At 41.5% G+C, this 24,369-nt stretch overlaps 1 protein-coding gene across 3 annotated transcripts in view; it reads right to left on the reverse strand.

The window, feature by feature from the left end:
* The window catches only part of LAMP2 (lysosomal associated membrane protein 2), a 35,472-nt gene extending 12,779 nt beyond the window's left edge, over positions 1-22,693 (reverse strand). The window contains exons 1-8 of one of the 3 annotated variants that reach the window (XM_082609503.1): positions 22,493-22,633; positions 11,584-11,702; positions 10,679-10,892; positions 6,463-6,621; positions 5,345-5,532; positions 4,209-4,331; positions 833-896; positions 249-413 (exon numbers count right to left, since the gene is read on the reverse strand). In XM_082609503.1, coding sequence (XP_082465629.1) covers positions 249-413; positions 833-896; positions 4,209-4,331; positions 5,345-5,532; positions 6,463-6,621; positions 10,679-10,892; positions 11,584-11,702; positions 22,493-22,556 — 1,096 coding nt within the window. In that variant the 5' untranslated portion in view covers positions 22,557-22,633. Of the gene's footprint in view, positions 1-248; positions 414-832; positions 897-4,208; positions 4,332-5,344; positions 5,533-6,462; positions 6,622-10,678; positions 10,893-11,583; positions 11,703-22,492 lie in introns of all 3 variants that reach the window. The other 2 variants (XM_082609502.1, XM_082609501.1) reach the window with 2 other exon arrangements.
* Between the last annotated feature and the right edge of the window lie 1,676 nt (positions 22,694-24,369).

Raw genomic sequence — 24,369 nt, forward strand, 5'->3', positions numbered from 1 at the left:
ATCAGTTTTAGCTTTAAGAACTTTGTTGCAAATGGTTTTGAGATGACAAAACAAATCTAATTTGAGCAAAATGATGAGCTAAATATAGTTACACAACTTGCTCAAGGCTATGAGAACTCTACAACAGAGTCGAGAGGTGAATTCATATTCCTGTATTTCAGTGCTTAAATTCCCATGACTCAAAGGAAAAGCCACCCAGCAGTCAACCTAAGACCATAAATTATTAATAAAACTTGCTTGATTCTTACCTGTAGAATACTTTCCTTCCATCACATTGAAAGGCTGAACCCTTAGATCAAAGGTATTTATCTGAAATGCTCTAGACACTGAAACAGTCTGCTCTTTGTTGCACATATAAGAACTTCCCAGGGGGGCATCCCAGTAGCTGAGATTGTTATTTGCAATGCTAAAAACTTTAAGGGAAAAAAAAAACATGTTAGTAACTTCTTATCCCATCAACAACAACAACAAAAAAAAATGGGACAGTCCCCAGGATTTTTCTGTCAAATATGGGGGCTTAGGGTACAGGGTCTGCCCACAAAAAGTCATTCTTAAGATTACTAGGTTCCGTATCTTTCTATAGATGTTTCTACAGTCTAAAACTCACTCACATTCTTAACTATTATCTACCATGCTTTGAAAATATGGGATACTGCAAAAGATAGAACACTCTAGTTCTAAGTTACTGATTTTAAGTTATGGTCAAATTACAATTTTGACATAGAATCTTCTGGTTCATTAAATAAGGCACTATTTGGTAACAAGATAATTACAGTTTCTATTCTTTCAGTGTAACCCATACTCTTCTCCCCGAGGCCAATGTTTTGCTTACCAGAGCCATTAACCAAATACATGCTGACATTCACCTCCTTTAGATAAAATCGGTTTTCATTTTTCTGTGTGAAAAAGAGCTTCCAGTTAATCAATGCATCACAACTGTCTACAGGTACAGTTAATGTCTACAGAAAGAAAGGAATCTAATACTATTACCCAGAAGATAAAACCATGGATTAGACCTGGACCAGTAGAATAAACTGCAACTAAGTAAAGGGACTCAAAATGTGACAGAAACCCTTTCCCTCTTCATTTTGTTTCCAACTTTTGGACCAGAGGTGTGCTCATATGGTTCTTAGACACTCAGCAATTCACTCCCTTCATTCCATTCCTTCTATCACTTTCTGAGCCCTCACCACGTCTAGCCTGGATCACAACAGCCTCTTAACGGGGCTCCCTGCCTTTCAGCCTCTCCAGCTCTAACCTTTCCTTCGCTGCTATTTTCTTTCTGAAGCACTCATCTGATTAGCCAGTCATTCTAATTATTTCAGTGCTTTTAGTATGTACAAGGTAACATATCTAAGTGTTCCAGGGAGCCAGCAAAATGGACCAGATATGGTTCCTGCCCCCACCACGTTTGCAATCTGTCAGGTGAGAGAAGATAGATATAAATAAATAACCATATTACAAAAAAGTGATAGGTTATGAAAATTAAAAGGCGAGAAGTTACTTCCAACTAAGGGAGGAGCAAAGGTAACACAAGCTTAGGGATGGGCCATTTGAATTGGGTAGGATTCAATTAGGAAACAAGCAGAAACGAGTATTCGAGAAAGCAACCGCATGAGTAAAGGTAGTCAGAAAATGAGCATAATCACAAGCACACGAGCATTTGAGAACTTATGAAGTGACAAGCGCTGTTCTTAAAACTTTACATATGAGGCTTCACGGAATGGAAGAATTACAACACCCCATTTTGTAACTGAATTATGGAGGGTGTTGAGTAACTTCCGCAAGGCTACACAGTAGTCAGTGAGCTGGGATTTGGCACCAGGAAGTCTGGCTGCAGAGCCTGGGTACTGGCTCTCATACGCTCTCCTACCACACGGGATGTGCACAGGGAACAGGGTAAGGGAAGCATGAGATTCATATAAGGGGAAAGAAGGAATCATAAAGCTGGATATGCAGGTTACATTGCATGGCAGGGAGGGGAGGCTTGAACTACCCTGGCATGGAATTTAGATGTTTTCTTGTCGGCAAAATAGAACCACTGCAGGTTGCTGAGGAAGAGCTGAGCTTCAGGAAGATCAAGCTGATGCCGAAGTACATTGGGGGAGGGGAGGAAGAGATGGGACTAGTTAGGAGGCTGTGTGAGACATCCAGGTAAGAGGTAATGCAGGCCTGGATCAGTAGGGAATGAAAACCAGGGGGCAGACTAAGAGAATTTCAGGAGGAAGCATAAAGAGGACCTGACAACCTTATCGCATCTCTCCTTGGCTTGGCCTTCAAGGCTCTCCACAATTAGTCCCAAGTACTCTTCCAAACTTATCTTTCACTAAACATGCTACATGTCTCATTCTCCACCTGGTCTTGATTGTGTTCCTTTATCCAGGGGTAGCTTGTACTTTTTCACTTACTCCCCACCTTCTCCCCCATGTGTACAGATCTGACCCATCCTTGAAGGTCCAGCTTAAATGCCATCTCTTCTGTTAAACCCTCCTGACTCTACTCTAGCTAGAATTAATGGCTCATTCTTCTACACTCTTACAGCACTTTGTATCTTCCTCTGGTCTAGCACTCATCCCACAGCACTCTACTTGCCCAAATAATCAATTCCAAAAGCCAGCATGACATTCAAGGCCTTCCATAAAAATGGTAATTATTAGTACATTGCTATCTTTACCACTAATCCATGGGCATCGGAAGAATACAGGCCTTCCTCTTTGTATCCCACCATAACATCCTGCACATACACCGAATTCAATAAATTATCCTTAGAAGCAAGTGTCATGATAGGATTGAAGGTGAGATGGGCCCCACTGAACTCTGGTGACACTGCAGATGTTTCTTGATTTTTCAAAGTGCCTATATCATGGTTAAAATGTCACTATTTTGAATTACATTTTAGAATAGTCTGCTGGGCAATTAAATATTGTAATCATTAAATATTACAAGTTTCCCCATGAGAGTCAGAAGAAACCATGTTCCTTTTAGGATCTAACCTCAGCGAGAAAGATCAAGCTCAATCACTCAAAAGGGAGTGAATCTAAAATATTACTTTCTTCATTTTTATTGACTATAATATAATCTCTATGAGGTAACTTGGGAAGCCTGCTCTTATCACACTGAAGACGACAAGCTTAACTAGACATTCTTAATAGTAATTCACTGGTCATGTATGTACTACAATGGAGTAATTATTTGAATGCTGGAAAAGGGAAGGTTTTTATAAACCTTTCTAAAATACAATCCTCAATTACTCGGCATATATTCCATAGAGAAAAGATACCAAGTTTTCTTGGTATTTCTCAAAATACCAAGTTCAGACATGAAACAAAGACATACCTAACTTTTCATATATCAGATGTTGAGACTATTTCCCCATCCCTAGATAAGAGTAATCTGATTTAAAAGCAGAACTGTTTTTTAGGCCCTTATACAATAACTTTGGTGGTCCAACATTTTCCCTCATTGATAGCCCCTCTTCCCCATTCCAATTTGCTGTAACATGTGTACATACTCACACACACACACACCCTTTGAAAAATTATGGGGATAACAACTGCTTCTGAGAAGGTGGAAATAAAGGTCCCCAATGATCAATTTATGCTACCTAGAAGCAGAACATGCATGGAAACTTCTACTTAGGGTTCAGCTCTTGATGTGATCATGAACAACAAAAACCTGAATGCTGCCATTACAAACTATCCTGACGTAATGCACGTAAAGTACTTGCACAGAGCCTTGTACATAGTGAGTACTCAATAAGTGTTAGCTATCATTATTACTGATACTATTACAAATAGTATAGCCTTGAAAAAGCCTAAAATATTTTAACAGACAAACATGAGAATTTTCTAACCAATAATAGAGAAAAATATTATGGAACTTACTTTGTCTTTTATAAATAGACTTTATTATAACATACATCTATATGGATAGACTAGACCTTTTTTTAATATGGGTTAATTCTTACTCCTACCCTAAGGTCTACCTAAAAACAGAATAGCAGAATTCGAGTCCAGCCCACAGAACATCTAAGTGACCCTGAGGGATTAATGGGGATTAATGGACTACACTTTATAATTAAGTAGTGTTGAAATGGAAAATAGAGGTAATTATCCCTCTCAACAAATACACACACACACACACACACACACATACCTTTTTAGACTTTCAGATGTGCTCCCCTAATTTTTGATAAACCTGTTACTCACCACAGCAAAGACAAAGTCCAGATACTTGATGCTGCTGCTGCTCAGCCTAAGTAGAGCAGTTTGAGGATGGCAGCTGCCAGTGAAGTTGGTTGTGTTGGGATTGATGTTAATAACCGAAGCAACCTTCAGGGGAAGAAGAGGGGAGAGAGGTACAGATGAACCATAAAAATCTACAGCAAAACCTTATACTCTAATAAGACCAGGTTCGTGGAGAACAAAAAAATTCTTTGTCTCCTAGATATGGATACTTAAGTGTATGATACCTTACTTTCAAAGCTGGCCCAGGTCCTCAAGCTATGACTCAGAAGACTTAAAAAAAAAAAAGGAAGGCCAGAGGAAAGCTTCCTCAAATAATGAGCCAACTGAAAACACATTTTTTAATGGAGCACAAGAGCCATCTGTCTAGCTGGTTTAAAGTCCCAGGACTCTGAAAATGGGATTGGTTTGCTGGCACACCCTCTGTAGCCCCAGTGGAGCACTGCAACCAGAAGTGCCATCGTACACCCCTATCTATATCTATCTACCTATACCATTCAAGTCATCAAATAGCTGGAGAAACAGCTGCACTGTTCCACACCTAGTGTGGTTCAGGTAAAAGTGTGATGGAGTTATATTTTAAACTGACTGAAATAAAGATCAACTGCTCGTATTCTGATCTACTGATGGCAAAAAGAATCTACACCCCAAAGAGTCCTTTAAACTACTAGGTTTCCTGCTGGCCAATACAACACCTTGACAGTGACATTAACTCTTCACGGTTATAATAACTCAAATTAATCAAAACTCTACAAGTCGGGCTTCCCTGGTGGCGCAGTGGTTGAGAGTCCGCCTGCCGATGCAGGGGACGTGGGTTCGTGCCCCAGTCTGGGAAGATCCCACATGCCACAGAGTGGCTGGGCCTGTGAGCCATGGCCGCTGAGCCTGCATGTCCGGAGCCTGTGCTCCGCAATGGGAGAGGCCACAACAGTGAGAGGCCCGCGTAACACACACACACACAAAAAAACTGTACAAGTCAACACAAATCTCTATTTAAAACTGCATCATTCTAATAACACTACTCTTGGGGTGAAGGCTGGACCCACTACATCTGAAAGGAGATACAGAAAGAATGTATCAATAAAAACAGACAACTATACCTTATCATCAGTAATGTTCAGCTGCAGCCCCATGGTAGCCAGAAGACATGTCCCATTGCTATTTACAACTGAATAGGATCCAACCTCTGGCTTTTCCTTTGGAGAGGGTGTTGTAGTAGGAGATGGCACAGTGGTGGGAACGATGGGCACCACTGTGGTTAAAGTTTTATCTTTATCACACAAAAACTCTGAAACAAACAAAGGACAAAATAAAATTTTTAATTCATAAGGCCAGGGAAGAGCAAAATATTTCTCACAATAAAAGTCCAAAAGGGCTATATTTAGGGTAGAGAATATCTTGATAGTATTATTTTAAACTAAATGAGGCAGAGGTCCTCAAACTGCTGCTTCATATGCAGACAGTCTTAAGAGTTATGATATGGCAGACAGGCTCTAGACACATACAAATGCATTATCTACTCACGCGTGGCCATACACTCATTTTTCATACCCTTAAGTCCCTTTGTTCCCCCAAAACTTCATCTGTCTCTGAGGTGAAAATCAGAGGTTTAAGTTTGAAAGCAGCTTGCCCCTATCTAGGCCTGCCCTCTTCTTTTCCACATATGACCACTATAAGGAAAAATACTGTTTTTAACTGACAAAAGTTTAAAAATCATTGAAGGATTTAAATACAAATGAACTTTTTATTTCAACCTCTTCTTAGGAAGTGTTGGTAGTTTTCCAGAACTGGTGCACGAGAAATTATTGTATTTCCAATAAAGTCATATAAAAGTTACAAAATCAATTTATAAAAGTCAAGATTAGAACACAGAAATCCCATTTCTCAGCCTTTGTCTTGGATCTTCAAAAGCTGAAGAGCTGAGGATCAAATGCTATCTGAGGATTTGTTCAAACAAAGATTAGGTTTTATCCACTGAAAACACTACGGGTAGCATATTTTAAAAGACCATTCCACAACATGTACATCAGAAACGTAAAAGTGCAAGTTCCACAAGAATAAGAATTGCTGTTATTTATAAAAACTTTACAGTGCAGTGTAAGGTGTAAGTCTTAACATATAAATGCTTTAAGATAACGACTTCAACTAAAGCTACCTGGTATACTCTAATCTTAAGTTAGGACCCAAGTATAGAAATATATATTTTTTAAGTGCTCACCTTTTGTGCTCACTGTGCCATTGTGGACAAAAGCTTGTACATGAACATCCCAATAGTGCTGGACAACATCATTCTTTCCTAAGGTTGATAAACTATTGCATCTAAAGATGTCATTCAATGGAACACTGAATGCCACACGGTCAGAAACAGTAAAATTTTCTGTAAAAGAAGATTAACAATAGCTATTTCCAAGAAGGTAGGAGGAAAGTGATCATATAAATATACATTAGACTTTCATCTCTTCTGTCTGCCTGCCACGCCCCATTCCTGAAGTGACAAAAGACAAGGCCTGTTCAGGAACTGACAAATTCATTGTGGCAGAAACACAAGGAGTAAGAGGAAAGACGTGATGGGGATTAGGAAGGAAAGACAAGTTGCAGGTGGTCACACTTTGAAGCATCTTCTATGACCTAAGGACAGGTTGGGCTTTGTTTTGTTAGCAACAGAAGGTCAGCTTCAGTTTTTAAAGCTGGGAATAACAAATGTATCATTTATTTTAAGGAACATAGCAAAACTGTAGAGGTTAGGCAGAGCAGAAAACTTTTAAGGAAAGTCATTTAAGAGGGAAACTAGTTAGAAGGCCAATGAGCTGGTTAAGGGGAAAGGCGAGGAGTTGCCTAAACCAAAATAGTGAGGGGCAGTAAGAAGAGAGTAAAGAGGCCAAATTGTAGACACATAGCTAAGGTAGAATCAACAGAACTTAGTGACGAAACAAAGAAGAGAGATGGAATAATCAATGATTATTTTTGTGCTACTATCCCAAAGTAAGTTACAGTAACTAAAATGAGTTTTCAAAACCTTTTCCTGGATAGGATTTAAAGACTATTCCATTTCAGGAAAATTTCAGAATATGAAAGCAATAAGTTACCACCTTTCTGTGCAGAGTTATTATAACGCCTATATGGTGAAACTTCAAAAGACTATGATCACACTTATCCACCCAAATGGCTTAGCTTCTTTTGGAGAAGCAAGGAAGGAAGGTATTCAAGGCCCTTAATATAGGCTGCCTTCTGTGCCTCTCCATCACATAGCAAGGCAGGACTTATGCTGCCTTGGCACCCCCTAACGGCCAAAGGAAAAGAATTTTTTAAACCAATGAACCAGAACATTTTTCTCCAAAACTGTTTCCCACTGTTAACATCAGTGAATAGATGTATGAACTAGCTGTATGTAGATAGACCTCAAAAACAAACGAGTGCAAAAACAAGCTATAAACATACTGGAGTTACACTATAAAACTATGTCATTTTTAGGGCTTCCTTGGTGGCACAGCGGTTGAGAATCTGCCTGCCAATGCAGGGGACACGGGTTCGATCCCTGGTCCGGGAGGATCCCACATGCCGCGGGGCAACTAGGCCCGTGCGCCACAACTGCCGAGCTTGCGCTCTAGAGCCCGCGTGCCTGGAGCCCGTGCTCTGCAACAAGGGGGGGCCACTTCCATGAGGAGCCCGTGCACCGCAACGCGGAGTAGTCCCCTGCTCGCCGCAACTAGGGAAAGCCCGTGCACAGCAATGAAGACCCAACACAGCGAAAAATAAATCAACAAAAAATAAATAAATTTAAAAAAATAAAAAATAAAACTATGTCATTTTAAAAATGATGTATTGTTTATGAACATGTATTGACATATATATTAGTCAAATACAAACACGTGGAGTTCCCTGGTGGTGCAGGGGTTAAGAATCCACCTGCCAATGCAGGGGACATGGGCTCTATCCCTGGTCCGGGAAGATCTCACATGCCACGGAGCAACTAAGCCCGTGCGCCACAACTACTGAGCCTGCGCTCTAGAGCCCGCGAGCCACAATTACTGAAGCCTGCACGCCTAGAGCCCAAGCTCCGCCACCGCAATGAGAAGCCTGTGCACTGCAATGAAGAGTAGCCCCCGCTCGCCGCAACTAGAGAAAGCTGCACGCAGCAACAAAGACCCAATGCAGCCAAAAATAAATAATAAATAAATAAATAAATTTATTAAAAAAAGAAAAAAACATCAACAGTCTATTTAAGGAAGCCATTTAAAATCTCAAATAGTTGCAAATATTACACAGAAGCTAGCAATAAAAATTGCATCTTCCCTTGTTTAAAATAAAAGGGATGAGGGAATTCCCTGGTGGTCCAGTGGTTACAACTCCATGCTTTCACTGCCGAGGGCACGGGTTCAATCCCTGGTCAGGGAACTAAGATCCCACAAGCTGCACGGCGCAGCCAAAAAAAAAAAATTAAAATAAATAAAGGGGGGAGAGACTGGCATTAACCTTTCAGAGTCCACAATTTTTCCATCAAATCTGTCAGATTAAACCCCATTTGCTTTTACTGCCACACCCCTTGGTCTGGCTACTCATTACATCATCACTTGATTCCTATAACAGCCTCTTGAACTGGCATCTCTGCCTGTAGTCTCCTCAATTCCAATTAATCCTGCAGAACATTCTTTATAAACTACTGTCTCTGCTTTTGTTACATCGTTCTCCTGCTTAAAAAAATAAAATGGTTCCCCAGTGCCTACCCCATCAAGCTATAAATGCCTTTCCTTGGCTTCCAAGGTCCCCTATAATTTAGACTCACTGCACCTAGCCAACTTGATTTTCCTTCTACTACACACACAGCCTCTATTTTAATCAGGCAGCTCTCCAATTACTGCTGTGCATACTATGCTTCCCCCTGCTGGAAATATTCTGCTCAAAATTCTCCACTTATTCAAAATCTACCATTAGGCCGAGTTTCAGCTCAGGTCCTCCTTCTCTACACCAAGCTTTCTCACTCCTTCAATGCACGCTGACCTCTGCTCCTCATCAGGACCTCTTGTCCACAGGCATCCACTGATGGGCTCAGGGACTATGTACCATATGCAAAGTTTACTCTGTACTTTGAGAGGGTCTAGAGCTTTCCTCACATTGTCAGAAAAGATTTATGAATCCTCCGTGCCCAAAACACAAACAATAACAAATTCACAAGGATCTCAATGCTTTCCAATTTATCCATGTAACTTGGGTAAACAACTTCACTTTGTCTCTCCAATTAGTTTTTAAGCTTGGTGAAAGTTAGGGGCAAATCCTAATACTAGTTCTGAAAGACAATATATGGCAGAAAGCTAAATACCAAGATATCCAATAATAAACTTGCTTTAGTTATCCTCTCAAACGAAGACATCAGTAAAAAGAAAACTAGGATTTAATTTCCAAGTCTCAGTTAGTGATACCTCTCAAGTTTTACATGAGCTCATTCACTTCTGGATCTTTAAAATATGATCTTTTGATATCCCATAAACCTAAATGAATCACACATCCCCAAGTCCAGGAAACTAAAGCCCATCTACCTGTGCTTCTGGGGTCAGGATGAAATACTATCTGTGAGAAATGCTAAGCTACTACAAACACCCTGTTAATGTCCCCGTCTCAGTGGAGGGGGGAGAAAGGAGAGAATTATATGCCTAACAAGATTGAAATCTCCATTATCCATGCCTTCAAAATATTTTAACACACATTTCAGTTCTAGTAGTCACAACAATGGCCTAATTCCCAATGCCCTCCCAAGTTCATTTTGACCTAAAATTCTCTCAAAATAGCAGCAAATGTTGATTTCAGTCATCTTACAGGTTTTTTTTTTAACTTTTTTTCCTTACCTTTTTTACTTTTCAGTCAAAATCCTACCTAAATGGTAAAAAGATTTGAAGATGAAGTATTTCTGCTGGTCTCAGGTTACTAAACTTGTTCACATTTAAAATAGTTATTAGTAAAGGATTTTCTCATTCATTCAACACTTGTTGAGTGCCCACTATTGAATGAAATAAATAATAGTAGGTTAAGTGCATGGACTCTGTAAGCTCAACACACTTTGGTTCAAACACCAGCTCACGCACTTACTAGCTTGTGTGCCCTTTGGGAAAGACATCTAATCTCATCAAGCCTCATTCCCTTTACCTCTAAAACTGAGATAACATCTACTTCCCAGGATTGCTGTTAAAGATTAAGTGAGATGCTGCTGGCAACACACTTAGGATACTATGGATACATGGTACATAGTAAAGCACCAAGCAATGACAGCAAATATCCTTACTGTGTCCAACAGTATGCCATGCAAGGGAATACAAAGACATGATGTTTCAATCCATACAGGAAGACAGACTTGCATAAGGATGGCTTTTAAATTATTTACATTTCTTTTTATTATTAATAAAGAGCAAGAGAACACAACACAATCCAATTCTTAAGGTTACCTTTTTCTTTCGCATCAGGAAATGTTGTGTTATCGTTAGTGTTGTAGGAAAATGAGATGCTGTCGATTGAATAAGAAGACGTCTCCTCTGTAAAATTCACAATCCAGGAAAAACCAGATCCAAACTGCACTGCGATTTTGGGACCATTCTGGTCATCCCCACAAGAGCTTCCATTGTATGTTGCAGCACCAAGGTCTGAAATGGTTACAGTTTTCTAAAAGAAAAAAAAAATCTGGGAGTTAGGCCCAAACAGGCAGCAATGAGCACAAGCATTTCCGAGCGGGGTGCCACTGCAGGTGACTTCACACCCCTCGTGGCCAGCCTGGCCCGTCTGTGCTGACCAGTCTCATATTCTTCAGCTACACACCAGTCCCTCTGGACAAATCCATGCAAGTCTAAAAGGAAAAGGAAAACCGGCCTGAACCTCTGTTATTAAGTTGATTTTTTAAAAAAAAAATCAGATTGTAAACAGGCAGGACCTTAACCAAAAGAAATAAGAAGGCAAAAAGGATTGAGAGGATACCCCCCGAAAGGAGACTTTAATAGCAAGCTACTAAAAAAAGGACAAGCTTTGACGTTAGTACATGTTACAAACACTACAGAAGTAGTTAGACCTGAAACACCATACAGTCTTCAGATTATTTGCCCTTAACCAACTCCAAAAAACCTCTGAAGAACTGATGAATTAAAATATTCATTCCTAAATAAATAAGTAAAATAAAAAATATTCATTCCAACACTAAATAGAATACCTTCAAGTGTACATGCTAAAATAGCTCCACAGAATTTACACGTTAAGTCAGTTAACATATGAAATCTTGTTTGTATAAATGAATACAAAGGCTAAAAAAAAGAGTAGAAGTAAATTCCTACTATAAAACTCAAAGAAAAATAAAAATACTTACATTATGTTTGTCTGTGGTCTCATAGCGTATTGTGAAATTCATCTGCCATTTTGCATAAAGGCAAGTGGCGTTTTCTGAATCTGTCAAATTAAGTTCCAATGCATAAGACGAGACAGCTCCTAGATTTATTAAGAAGAGTAAGATTTTTAAATTGGACTACAAAAACATACATAAAATAAAAACAAGCTCTATCCAGCACTGAAGTTCAACCAGCTCTAAAATGAAACAAAGTACTTTTAACATATATGATAACTTGGCGATTATCTTTTTATCGAAATCCTGTTGATAAAGTTAGCAATACCCCTTCCCCAAAAAGTTTAGTCAACATAGGATGCTTAGGTAATGGCACAGACTGGTGACATTTGCCTTTTACCTCCTAATAATCGTTTCCACACTCTGTACCTTGCTAGTTTTGTTTTGGGCAATTATAGTTTACCTGTTAGGACTTTTGTTTTTTAAGGTAAATGAGGTGAAGGGGAAGCATGGGAGGGGTGTTAAACTCCTGCTTTTCTCAAACCAGCTGGTGGAACTTTCTCTACATAAATAATGATAGATCTGATTTCTGTGGTCTTTCTGCTTTAAATCCTGTCACAAGCTATGTGACCTATAACACTTAGAAGTCTTGGCAAACTATTTTATTCCAACGTGAAAAAATGATGATGTGGGCCAGGGCTAAGCGTGTGTACCACATGACCAAAGGAACAGTACTGCAAAGGTTGTTAGATCCATAAGCAAAAGGTTAATTTTTGTAAATGCAGCGTTTATCATTTTTGTTTCATAATAAAATCCAATTGATTAGAAAGCCTAATTAATCTTTTGACATGGGTCTTCCCTGGTGGCGCAGTGGTTCAGAAATCCACCTGCCAATGCAGGGGACACGGGTTTGAGCTCTAGTCCAGGAAGATCCCACATGCCACGGAGCAACTATGCCTGTGCACCACAACTACTGAGCCTGCGCTCTAGAGCCCGCGAACCACAACTACTGAGCCCGTGTTCCGCAACAAGAGAAGCCACCGCAATAAGAAGCCCGTGCACCACAACGAAGGGTAGCCCCCTCTCGCCGCAACTAGAGAAAGCCCGCGTGCAGCAATGAAGACTCAACACAGCCAAAACTAATAAATAAATAAATAAATAAATAAATAAATAAATTTATTAAAAAAAATCTTTTGGGCTTCCCTAGTGGCGCAGTGGCTGAGAGTCCGCCTGCTGATGCAGGGGACACAGGTTCGTGCCCCGGTCTGGGAAGATCCCACATGCTGCGGGGCGGCTGGGCCCGTGAGCCATGGCTGCTGAGCCTGTGCGTCCGGAGCCTGTGCTCCGCAACGGGAGAGGCCACAACAGTGAGAGGCCCGCGTACCGCAAAAAAAAAAAAAAAAAAAAACAAACTTTTGACATGGACTTAAAGTCCCTTCCTACATTCTCAACCTGCTACCTCTCCTTTAGCAGAGAAACCTTTCAGGGACAGAAAAGCCTTGGGACTTTTCAGCTAACTTGACTCTGATCTTCTACACTAGGTTAAACATGGGGACATTACCTATTACATTGAAGAGCCCAAGGACTCAAAATACGATACACCAGCAAACTTACCGGCAGCAGAAATGATAGGCCATCATCTAAGGATTTTCTTCACTGTCTCACACATATACCCAAGGGGTGAGCTGTTTCCTGTTAAGATAGCTGCATAGCCTTGAATGATACCTGAGCACACCAGCGTCACCTACAAGTGGGGACACGCTATAGACCTCAGAGAATAAAGTCCTAAGAGGAATACCAAGAAGGCGTGCCTCAGCAACAGCTTTCAAGCTGTACACAAAGCTCTCGTCATGCTCTGCATGCTCTGGAGACCGGGCTGCCTCGCCAAGCCTGAATCTGATATGCTAAAGCTTGTGGTTGCTGACAATGCCTAAATTTATCGACTAAGGCTCCAATAAGACCTTGTGAGGCCCAAGTAGGTTTTACAGGCTTTCTTTTCTCAGAACAATATGGAGTGGAGCTGGCATCATTGATCCAAGGCTACCCTGCAGTGGTGTTGAGAACTGCAGCTTAGAATTCTTCTAATCACCTGGAGGCCTGCTTTCCATACACAGTCTCTCTTGGTTTTGTTTAAAGTCCCTCGTTTTAACATATTCTCCTTGTGAATATTCAAAGCATTCAAAACTATCAGAAGCAACCAAGAAAAGCCTGGCATGTATTAATCATTTTCTTTCCAAAGATACTAGAGTAACAAACAAAACAGTGTAAAACAGTGATTAGTATCAGCGTGTGCTGGGGTGGAGAACTCCACCCTATGGAGCAGAAGGCACAGGTTGTGGTTCACATTTGCCACTACATTAACAGCAAAACAGCCTACCTGCCAACCCATAAATGAGAACTGAGAAATGCCCCGAGGGTCCAAAACATTCTGTTCTCATGCCTTCATAGCATGTGAGAGCTATGCCTTCACAGGGCTTCCTTGGCATCCCGGTGTACATCTCCAACTGCATAGGAGCCACATTTACTCAATGCGTATCACCTCAAACTCAACAATTCCACAATGAAAATCTACTCTTCGACTTCCTCCAAATGGAGCCCACCTTCTCAGCCTCACTAGCTAGAAAGGAAAGGCAGGACCTTGTACCGACCCTCAGGCTCAAAAGGTTTTGGGAATTAGCTTCTACTTCATTCCCTTTGTTAAGTCCTATTGATTTTTTTCCCTTCAAATTACCTCTGAAATTCAATCCTTTGCCTTTTATTTCTATTCCAACTCCACCACCACACCCCTAACTTACTACAGATACCTCCTAGCTACCCCTAGAACTGCTGTCAGATTAATGGTCCTTAAATACCTCTTCCTGGGGCTTCCCTGGTGGCGCAGTGGTTAAGAATCCACCTGCCAATGCAGGGGACAGGGGTTTGAGCCCTGGTCCGGGAAGATCCCACATGCTGCAAAGCAACTAAGCCCATGTGCCACAACTACTGAGCCTGTGCTCTAGAGCCCAGGAGCCACAGCTACTGAGATCTGCGCACCTGGAGCCTGTGCTCCACAACAAGAGAGGCCACTGCAATGAGAAGCCTGGGCACCACAACAAACCGCAACTAGAGAAAGCCCGCGCATAGCAACGAAGACCCAACAAAGCAAAAAATAAAAACTTTTTTTAAATTAAAAATTAAAATTAAATACCTCTTCTCTCAGGATACTTTCTTGAACAAAACCTTTTACTGGCTCCAAAATTCCCACATTAAATTTAAATTCCTCTGCCTGACTTTCAAAGTAATCTTTAATCTTGTCCCATCCTATTCATTCAACTTCTCTCGAGCCATGTTCCCAGAACACACCCTTTAATTTGCCTGAACTTGTTCCACTGGACCCAGTCGCCATGCTCTAGTCAACCTCCCAGGCTTCTACTGCTCCTAACATTTGAAATCTACTTGTTCACCTCAGCAGGGATTTCACTCTTTCTCGCTGTCCCAAAATCTGAAACACCCGCCCCCACTGCGTTTTTGTTACAATTTCTGGCAAATATCCCCACCTACTACAACAGCTGAAAATGTTAGATACTTGCTTTCCCAGCCTCCCTTGTGGTAAGGATGGCACTTACTTATACTAGGCTCCATCCAGCAAAGGCATCCACCCCAGATTCTGAATAAGAGGGCGGTGAAATGCAGCCAAGAAGGGAACTATCACACTCAGATGGAAGTAGCTACAGCAGGATCAGGGTCCCAGGTAACAAGGCCAGAACAGCTAGTGGCAGTGGCCAGCAGTGCAAGCTGCAGGTTAATGCTTGGCGATGGCAGTGCAGTTCAGTGGCATGAGTTGGGGTACTGAACTATGCTTTGGGGTATATAGTCAAGAGCTCCAGTAATTCTGAGTTACCTAATGAACATTTCTTTATAAAGTAAAAATTTACTGATGTGTTACATACAGAAAAGTACACAGTATACATTCGGAAGGGATTTAAAGTGCACAAAGTATACAGCTCAAAGAATTTTCACAAACTGAACCCGCTTGTGTCACGAAACATTGTGTCAGGAACATTCCAAGTACTCCTCAAAGTCCCCCTGTTCCCCCTTCCAGTTACGATTTCCCTCCCAAGGGCAGCTGCCATCCTGTCTTCTAACAGTGTAGTTTACTTTTGCCTGTTTTTCAACTTGATGTAAATGAAATCATTCACTATGCTCTCTTTTGTATCTGGCTTCTTTCACTCAATATTATGTCTGTGAGATTCACCCGTGCTGTTGTGTGTAACTGCAGTTTGTCATTTCTCTCTGTGTATAGCCTTCTTTCACTACTTGTCTATGCTACTGCTGATGGGCATTTGGATGGTTTCCAGTTTGGTTCTATTACAAATGGACACATCGGTGAACACAGGTGTATGTGTGTCTATTGGGTACGTGTCTAGGAATAAATTGCAGGGTCAAAGGGTTTGCACATGTCCCAATATCTTTTTAATAAATTCCTTTTCTGCTTAAAAAAAAAAACAACAATGAGATTTTATTTCTGTTGCTTACAATTAAGAACCCAGACTGATACGCTGTCCACTTTTCAGCAGCCATTTTCTCCATAAAGATTTCCTTGACTACAAAAGCCCTCAAGGAGCAGTCATACTGCATAGCCCCACACTTGAGTGTATTTTACACTATCATGAATTGTTCATTTATTTTATGCCTGTAAATCCTGTCTCCCCTACTGTCATAAGCTCCAAGACAACAGTTTTCAACTGTTACTTCGCAACAAACTGATGTGCCATGGTAAATTATAGTATACAGCAAGTAATTTGTTAACTAATAAAAAAGTAACAAGGTCCATGAATGAATGATATACATGGGTAGATTCAAGATTCCCTTTTGATAAGGTCTCTACCACTCATTTGAATTTCAATATGCTCCCTTAAACAGATGATCTTATCTATGCCACAGCCCCTAGGAGTGTGTCTTTTATATGAATGTCATCCGTTACAAGTGTCACAGTGGGGGAGACCATGTTTGTTTATTACCTCCCTCTATCTCCTATCATTCCTAGCAGTGCTGAATACGTATTAGATTCTCAATAAACACTGATTGATTAGATCAAGGTGAAAATACCATGCAATAACGACCCAGAACACAGCTTAATCTAATTACAGGAAGAGCCTTTAGCTCTTCCAAATCATGAACCCAACCTATCAGGCTTCTGGATATTCCCTCAACCCCCATGTCCATTTTTCGCAATAAATTTTGACATGGATTTCAAGCTAGGAATAATCCTTTTCCCAGAAGTTTACAGTTGAAACATTTACACTTTGGTAAAAAAATCTTCAGCAAGCCATTTCCATCCTTACTGAAGTGTTTGATTTTCGAATAGCCAAACCATTTTTGTCTAAAAGGCTTTGACATTAAAAAACCACAGCTGAATATATCCTAGAGTGTGTAATTATAGAGCTGACAGTTTATTCTCCAAAGAGAAGAAAAAGGCAAAATCAACTTTCTCAAATTCAAATATCCTCTTAATCTTGTTTCCAAAGAGATCATTTATAGGTTCTTTTAGAACTCAGAACAAACTCTGTTCTCCAAGCATGGCACACTGCAAAAAGTGGCTAGGTTTTTATAAGTCTATTTGACCCAAAGTGTAGTTGAAAAATATACATTTGTACACAATATGGGGGTGGGGTGGGAACATAATACTAGTGGTAAAACAAAACCAATAAAAAACAAACAATGATCTAAGAGGCAATATAATGCGACGATTAAGAGTCCCATCACTGGCATTGAAAAGCTAGAATTCAAATCAGGCAGTCCAGTTTACTAGCTGTGAGACTCTGGGCAAGTTAACCTTGCTAAGAATTGTAGTGTGTACTTCTCCAATACATTCTTTGAAAGCATGAAAGCCCTTCAGAGCTAAGAGAACTTTGCCAAGCAAGCTAGAGATTCCAGCTTAAAAGTTTCCCTTCTAGTAAACACGGCACCTAAAGGGATCCTTCCCAAATTTTAGGTATGTCTAGTTTGATCATACTTAGTTATGGACTCTTGTCCTCAAACTCATCAATTCAGAATGAGGTTGAGCAAAGGGTCTTAAAAACAAAACAAGCCAAAAAAAATCAGGACATAGGCAACAATATCTATTTACTCTTTCTTTTCAACTCATAGGTCTGTTAAGTCAAATTGACTGTTCCTCAATTCCTAATGTAAGTACGATTACCGTTTCAGTTTCTGATACTCTGGATTTCTGGTAAACCTCTTAAAAAATAAAAGTAATAATAGATTTTAAGCTATGAAATAATTTTTTTAATGTCAGAGAGTGGGTAAGGAAATAGGACTCAACACCATTCAACTAATGGAAAAGGCTTATTGCTGAGTGCTGTTTGGCAGACCTCCAGAATTCTTTTGCAATGCACAGCAGGATACCAACAAGTACTTATAAAGTACACGTTTGGATCTGATGGGATCTCTTGATCATTTTAATCTGAAATTATGATTGGAATGCTTTTGTCACTACAGGAGGAAGAGCAGTCTTCCTGCACCATGGAGCACTGAAGTCAGCTATAATGCTGTGAAATAATCCTTGATCACAAATTCCACTCAGTGATATAAGGGAAGAAAGCTGCATTCATGGGGGATATGTGAATATCTATAAATCCTATCAGGTGTGATAACCAATGACTAATGGATGAATAATAAGCCTGTCCTTTCAAGCATTTTTTTTTTTTTTTTTTTTTTGCGTTACGCGGGCCTCTCACTGCTGTGGCCTCTCCCGTTGCAGAGCACAGGCTCCGGACGCGCAGGCTCAGCGGCCATGGCTCACGGGCCCAGCCGCTCCGCGGCATGTGGGATCTTCCCGGACCGGGGCACGAACCCGTGTCCCCTGCATCGGCAGGCGGACTCTCAACCACTGTGCCACCAGGGAAGCCCCTCAAGTATCTTTATTAAAGCTAGAACAATTTCAGCAGAATCTTGAAATCAAAGTTATCAGTGGTAAGGCTACAGACAAATCTCAGTGCTTACTTTCTTGCTTTTTGATCACCTCCAAAAGAGAGAGATTGGTTCTTTGTGGAAAGCTTATTCTCCTGTTCACCTAGGACTTCCTAGCTCCCCAGGTGAACCTCCACTACTATGTAGGTGTATGTGAAGGGCTACAGGTAAGATACTAGCATTATTGTATGGGATTGTAGTTTAATAAGTTGCTATCTGTACTGCTTAGCACTAATCTTGAAGTTCTCCAATGGAAAACACACACAAAATATCTTGCAAGACCTAATTTAAGGTTCACAGAAGAAAAAGGAGACTGAGTTGGTCTAGCTCACCATCATATCCCCAGTGCCCACCAACAAAAATTTACTGAGAGGTAACCATGTGCCACATGGCCCTGTGCTAGGGAGACAATGGGAAGTAACAGTACAGAAGACAGTCTCCACTCTCAGAGACTAAGACCACAGGGGAGACTTGACTATTACTGGGGGGAAAAAAGAGTGGGAAATAGGCTAGCCTAATAACCTAAGAGTTTGGGAAAGACAAGATTTACTCCTATTCCTCCAAATAAGTCACCTGGCTGGCCTCCTTCCAACACTCAGGTCTCTGCTCAAATGTCACCCAACAGTGAAGGCCTTCTGACCACAAAATGTCAAGGAGGGTCAACCCCACCACCCACTACCTATCGTCTGCTCTTCTTCCTCATTACCTGCCTCATTTTCTTCACAGTGCTTATCACTGAAATTCTATTATTTACCTGTTGGGCTGTCTTCCCCCACTAAAATGTAAGCTCCGTGAGAGCAGGAACCTGATCTGTCTTCTCCATTGCTCTGTCTATCCCTTTCACCTAGTGGCTGGTACACACAACTGTGGAAAGGAGGGACTCCTACCAGTGAAGTACACACTCAGGACACTTACATCAGGTTTTTTTCCCACCCAGAAAAGCCTCAACCCTATAAAAACCAGATGTCAGACTAGTTACAGGAATCAATAACCACAGAAATCTGAAATCTATGATGTCAGAAAGGGAACATAAGCAGTGATGCTACGAAAAGTTTTTCATCCACTACTCTCTTTGTAATGCCTCTATACAGCTTTTCTTCATAAAGTTCTCTAGTCAGTTATAATTCATTCAAATAAATACCAGCATAACTTAATCTCTGTGAAAAAGACCAATACATAGGCTCTGAGAATTCTTTTCTATATTTACTCTAGAGCAACTATTTTTAAAAGCTACCTGCTGCAGCTGGGATAGTGTTATAAAGTTACAAAGTGAAAACGGCCCAGCTGGAAGCTAATGAGACCATAAATTCAGGAACAGATCCTCCTTCGTTGGTACCCTCTGCAGTAGTCAGGAACAGCATGAAATTCAGAGCAGGTACTTTACAAATATTTCTTGACTTTTCAAAAAACTATTCTTGGTATCCATTTTGATATATAAAAGTAACATGCAAAACCCACCAAGCAACTGAAGAATTGCTAAATTCTTAAGGAAAAAACAAACACATGGAAGGAGTTTGAGCTCCACATTGAACCAATAGCTGGGAGCACAAGCAGCTGTAGGGAAAAGGGAGTTTCCATTTCATCCTGGTACCTCTGAAAAATCTGACCTACCTACATAATTAACTTTTACTTCTCCAAACCCTGTTCTGAACTTGAAAGTGGAGAGAATCAATCTTGGAAATCTTCCAAGAGAATGAATCTAGTTAGTCCCAATCAATAAATGGCAAACTAGCAGACGATCTGATGGGTTCTTTCATGTGCTTCTTTTTGCCTGTTTATTTTCTGCAATGAGCAAGCACTGCTTTTGTAAAAACAAAACAAAAAAAAGCTTTCATTAGAAAAAAAACTTAATGACATGAAAGCCAACAAGACAATGATTATTTTTTTTCACTTTCTCTAAACAATAACAGTGTTGTTTGTGCAGATCCAATTGGCAGTGAACTACTGATTACCAGATGCCTTGGTCAGATGTGTTCTAGTCACTGATAAGGTGCTTTTCGTTGTAAACAATCCTCTCTTAGGGTCGCTTGGCCCTCAGTGAGTACTTCACAGGGGAGTTAGGGCTTCGAACTGTGTTTGAGCAAAGCCTCTGTGGCCCACTTTCAAGAAGGGCTAGAGAAGAGTTTCCTGCACTGTGTGCACAGCTGGACTCTCTTTTGGCATCAGGACCCCTTTACTCTATCCACTGAAGACCTCAAAGAGCTTTGGTTTATGTGAGTTACATCTACTGGTATTTGCTGTACTAGAAATTAAAACTAAGAAGTGAATAGAACACATCAGACCCATGAGAGTGGTGATGTCATCACACATTCATTCTATAGCCTCTGGAAAACTCCACTGTACTGATGAGAGGATGAAAGTGAAAAAAACAAATGTCTTAATATTCTTCTAGAAATAGTTTTGATCTGACAGAACCCCCTCCCCCAGAAAGATCCTTGAGAATCACTAGATTAGATCATCAAGACCCCTTCCAACGCCATGGCTCTGGAGCGAGATTTCTCATCTTTTGGCACTACTGGCGTTTTGAGGTGGATAATACTTTTTCGGGGGTGGGGGAGTGCTGTCCTGTGCATTGTGGGATGTTTAGAAGCACCCCTGGCCTCTTGCCACTAGATGCCAAAAGCAATCCCCAATTGTGACAACCAAACATGTCTCCAGATATTGTCAAATGTCCCCTGGTTGAGAATCCACCATTCCAGGGTGTTGATTTTATTCTCCTGAAATGTGAATTACAAAATGTGCACCTCTCACTGCCTTCTCAGGCCCCTAATATATCTACTTCCTCTCTACTCCCATCTGGATTTATTCCTTCTGTTCTTTTATTACGTCACAAACAGCAAGAGTCAGTGGTAGCAACAAGCACAGGATTTATCAGTTCAGGAAGAGATATTCTGGTCAAAGTTCACCTTTCAGGCATTAAAAGCCCTCAGGGACCCAATGCTTGGGGGTGGGGTGCACATAGCACCATCAGCCAACATTCAGCCAGTCATTCTTAGGACCTGGTAACAACCCAATCCTTAGGAAATTACCTACCCTCCTCCTCCGAAAACGGGGTAATAGGCCAGTTGTGTGAGAAGGAAGAAGAAATGGAGCTTCTGAAGGCAAAGAGGCAGTATACAAGACTCAGATATACCACCCCTCTAAAACCTCAACATCTGGGGACATTTTTGTCAGGGTCTAGCTGGGAGGAAGTAACAAAAAAAAAAAAAGAAGAAGAAAAAAGAAAAAAAAAAACCCACGATGTCTTCAGCACCTCCAAGTCAGATATTCACTCGCCACCAAAGTTCCTACTCATCCCTTTTAGTCTCCAGAGGTTGGGTCCAAGTTTTCTCCCCTGGAAACTGCCCCAGCCACCTTAGATCCCTTCCCCATCAAAACCCCAAGTACCAAACTCCAATCCATCATCATTCTTCACTTCTTTAATCACCCTTCCTCCACAGCGTCAAATTCCTAACCCCCGCCACCCAAGCCTCTCACTGCCCCTCAGAATCTACTCGTATCTGTTCCCCCCACTTACCCCAAGCTTTTCTCCAAGCAGGCAGTCTCTTCCCTCAGTTTTCTCTCCCGCCCCACAGTTTTCCACCATCTTCAAAACTCTTGCCTGATACTAGGACCAAGATTCTAAATGTCTATGCCACCCCAGAACCTGCACGTACCGCCCTCCTATGCTCATCACTCCTTAGTATCTCCCCCAAGTTACTCTTTCTAACCCGGTGTGCTCCACTCCTCTCTCTTCCCTACCTACTCCCTCGGCGTCCACCCCCCCCCCCTTACTTGCCCCGTTATGGGCCCTTCTCCCCTGCCATCCCTCGGTCGGGCCTTCTCTAGGTCATCGCTCGTCACCTCGGGCCAAGCGCCGAGGCCCAGTGTCAGTCGTTCAGCTTCTCAACCCCCTCTCCCCGGACCAGTCTTTCAGGTTGTGGCCTCAGAACTGGGCGCCCCGGGCCCAGGCTCAGGGACTAAGCAGGAGGGCCCGACAACTCACCCAGGACGAGGCAGAGCAGAAGGAGCCCGGATCCCGGAACCGGGGCGAGGCGGAAGCACACCATGATCCCGCAGAGCAGGCTGCTGCGGCGACAAGTGCAGCGACAGCAGAGAAAAGCCTCGCGGAACCGGGGTAAGAGCGCTGCTGACCACCGACCACAACGCTGCAAAACCCAGGACTCGGCGCTTCAGCGCCGGTCATAAGACCAGGGGCGGCACTCTTTCTTGCCTTCAGCCAATCACCGCATTTGAAGGCGGCCAGAGGGGTGGTGAAGCATGGCCCGGTGGGAGGGGTGACCACGCCCTGGCTTTTTGGTTCACACTCACTTTTACGCTCCTAGGAGATGGGCGCGGACGGCCCTTTCTAAGGCTAAAGAGAAACGAACTTTTTTTGGTGGGGGGGCTAGATAGTAGAGATTATTTCAGTTCCGACTCCTTGAGGAAGGAGAGAATACTTTTGCTGGAGTAAAAATGATTGCTAGGCATCGCAACGTAATACCTACAAAAATAATATATGATTATTCTCCAAACACTGTTGCCCATGCAGTTCATGTCATTAAAAGGACAAGGGAGCTAGAGGGTGATACAGAGTCACTGAACGCCAGAGCAGGGCTCGGCCTTGAAGTTCACCTAGTTACAACACCCTGTTTTTCAGATGGGGAAACTGAACTCAGAAAGAGGAAGAGTCTTATTTAAATATAGAAAGAAAGAAAATGAGGAAGAGAGAAATAAAATAGAAGGACAAAGGGAAAAAAACAAAGATCATCCATATTCCTACTACACAGCGAGACACTGTTACCTATCTATCTGTCCATCCTTCAGGTTGTTTTTCCTCTGCCTATACACATGTAAATATTCTTTAATAAGAATTAATACTAAACATACTATTTGGTATAGTTGACCATTGGACGGATGAAGCCTAAAATATTCAACAAACGAAAGCATTCAAAAACTATAAAAATCTCAAGTTGGGATAAAGCACTGGTTCTCAAATATTTGTTTCCAAAAGAATTATCTGGGGATTTTTAATAACATATTGACTCCTCAATCTCATTCCCCAGAGATTCTGAAACAGTAGATCTTTGGCAGTCCTAGGAATCTGTTTTTATTTTTTTAACAGGAACCCCAAGTAATTCTGATTCCTATGGTCCCCAGACTACATTTTGAGCAACACTAAAATAGAGCTTCAAAATCATCTAGTCCAGGAGATCTTAATCTGGTTCCAATGGATGAACTTGGGGTCGGGGGGTGTCTGTGAATCCCCAAAAATTACATGCAAGGTTTCTGTATGTGTATTTTTCTGGGGAAGTTTATAGCTTTTACTGGTTCTTAAGTGGGACCTGTGACTCCTCACCCTAACACCCGCCCCTGCTCAAATATTAAGATCTAGCCCCCACTGTCCTTTGCTTTAATGTGATTAATTCCTGAAAGTGAGAACACTTCGCAATGAATGTGTTCTGTCATGGGTGAAACTGAGTCATGAGCAAGTGACTTCCTCTAAGAGGGGCTGACATACACTACAGTATTAGGCACTGCCTTTAGCAAAACAAAGTCATTTGACTGCCCCACCATCAATAAGGCTAGGCAGCAGCTATGTCCTGAAGAACCCACAATTGAGTTGAGCACTCAGAAGTTGCCCCCCCCAATTCTTAATGAAGCGACTCTCTCCCTTCTCCCTCAGCTGTAAACTGCCTAACTTTAATGTTCAGTGAAACTCTAAGTTCCAGAAGAAGAGACAAAAGAGCATGGTGGAAAGAACATTGGATGGGCAGTCAGAAGAGTTGGGTATGAGATACCACTTACTGGCAGCATGACCTTGGGTGAGTCACTTCATCGCTTTGAGCTTCTATATCTTTATCCAAAAATAACATAGTGTGA

This window comes from Mesoplodon mirus (assembly GCF_964341445.2).
Source record: "Mesoplodon mirus genome assembly, chromosome: X".
Taxonomy (NCBI): domain Eukaryota; kingdom Metazoa; phylum Chordata; class Mammalia; order Artiodactyla; family Ziphiidae; genus Mesoplodon; species Mesoplodon mirus.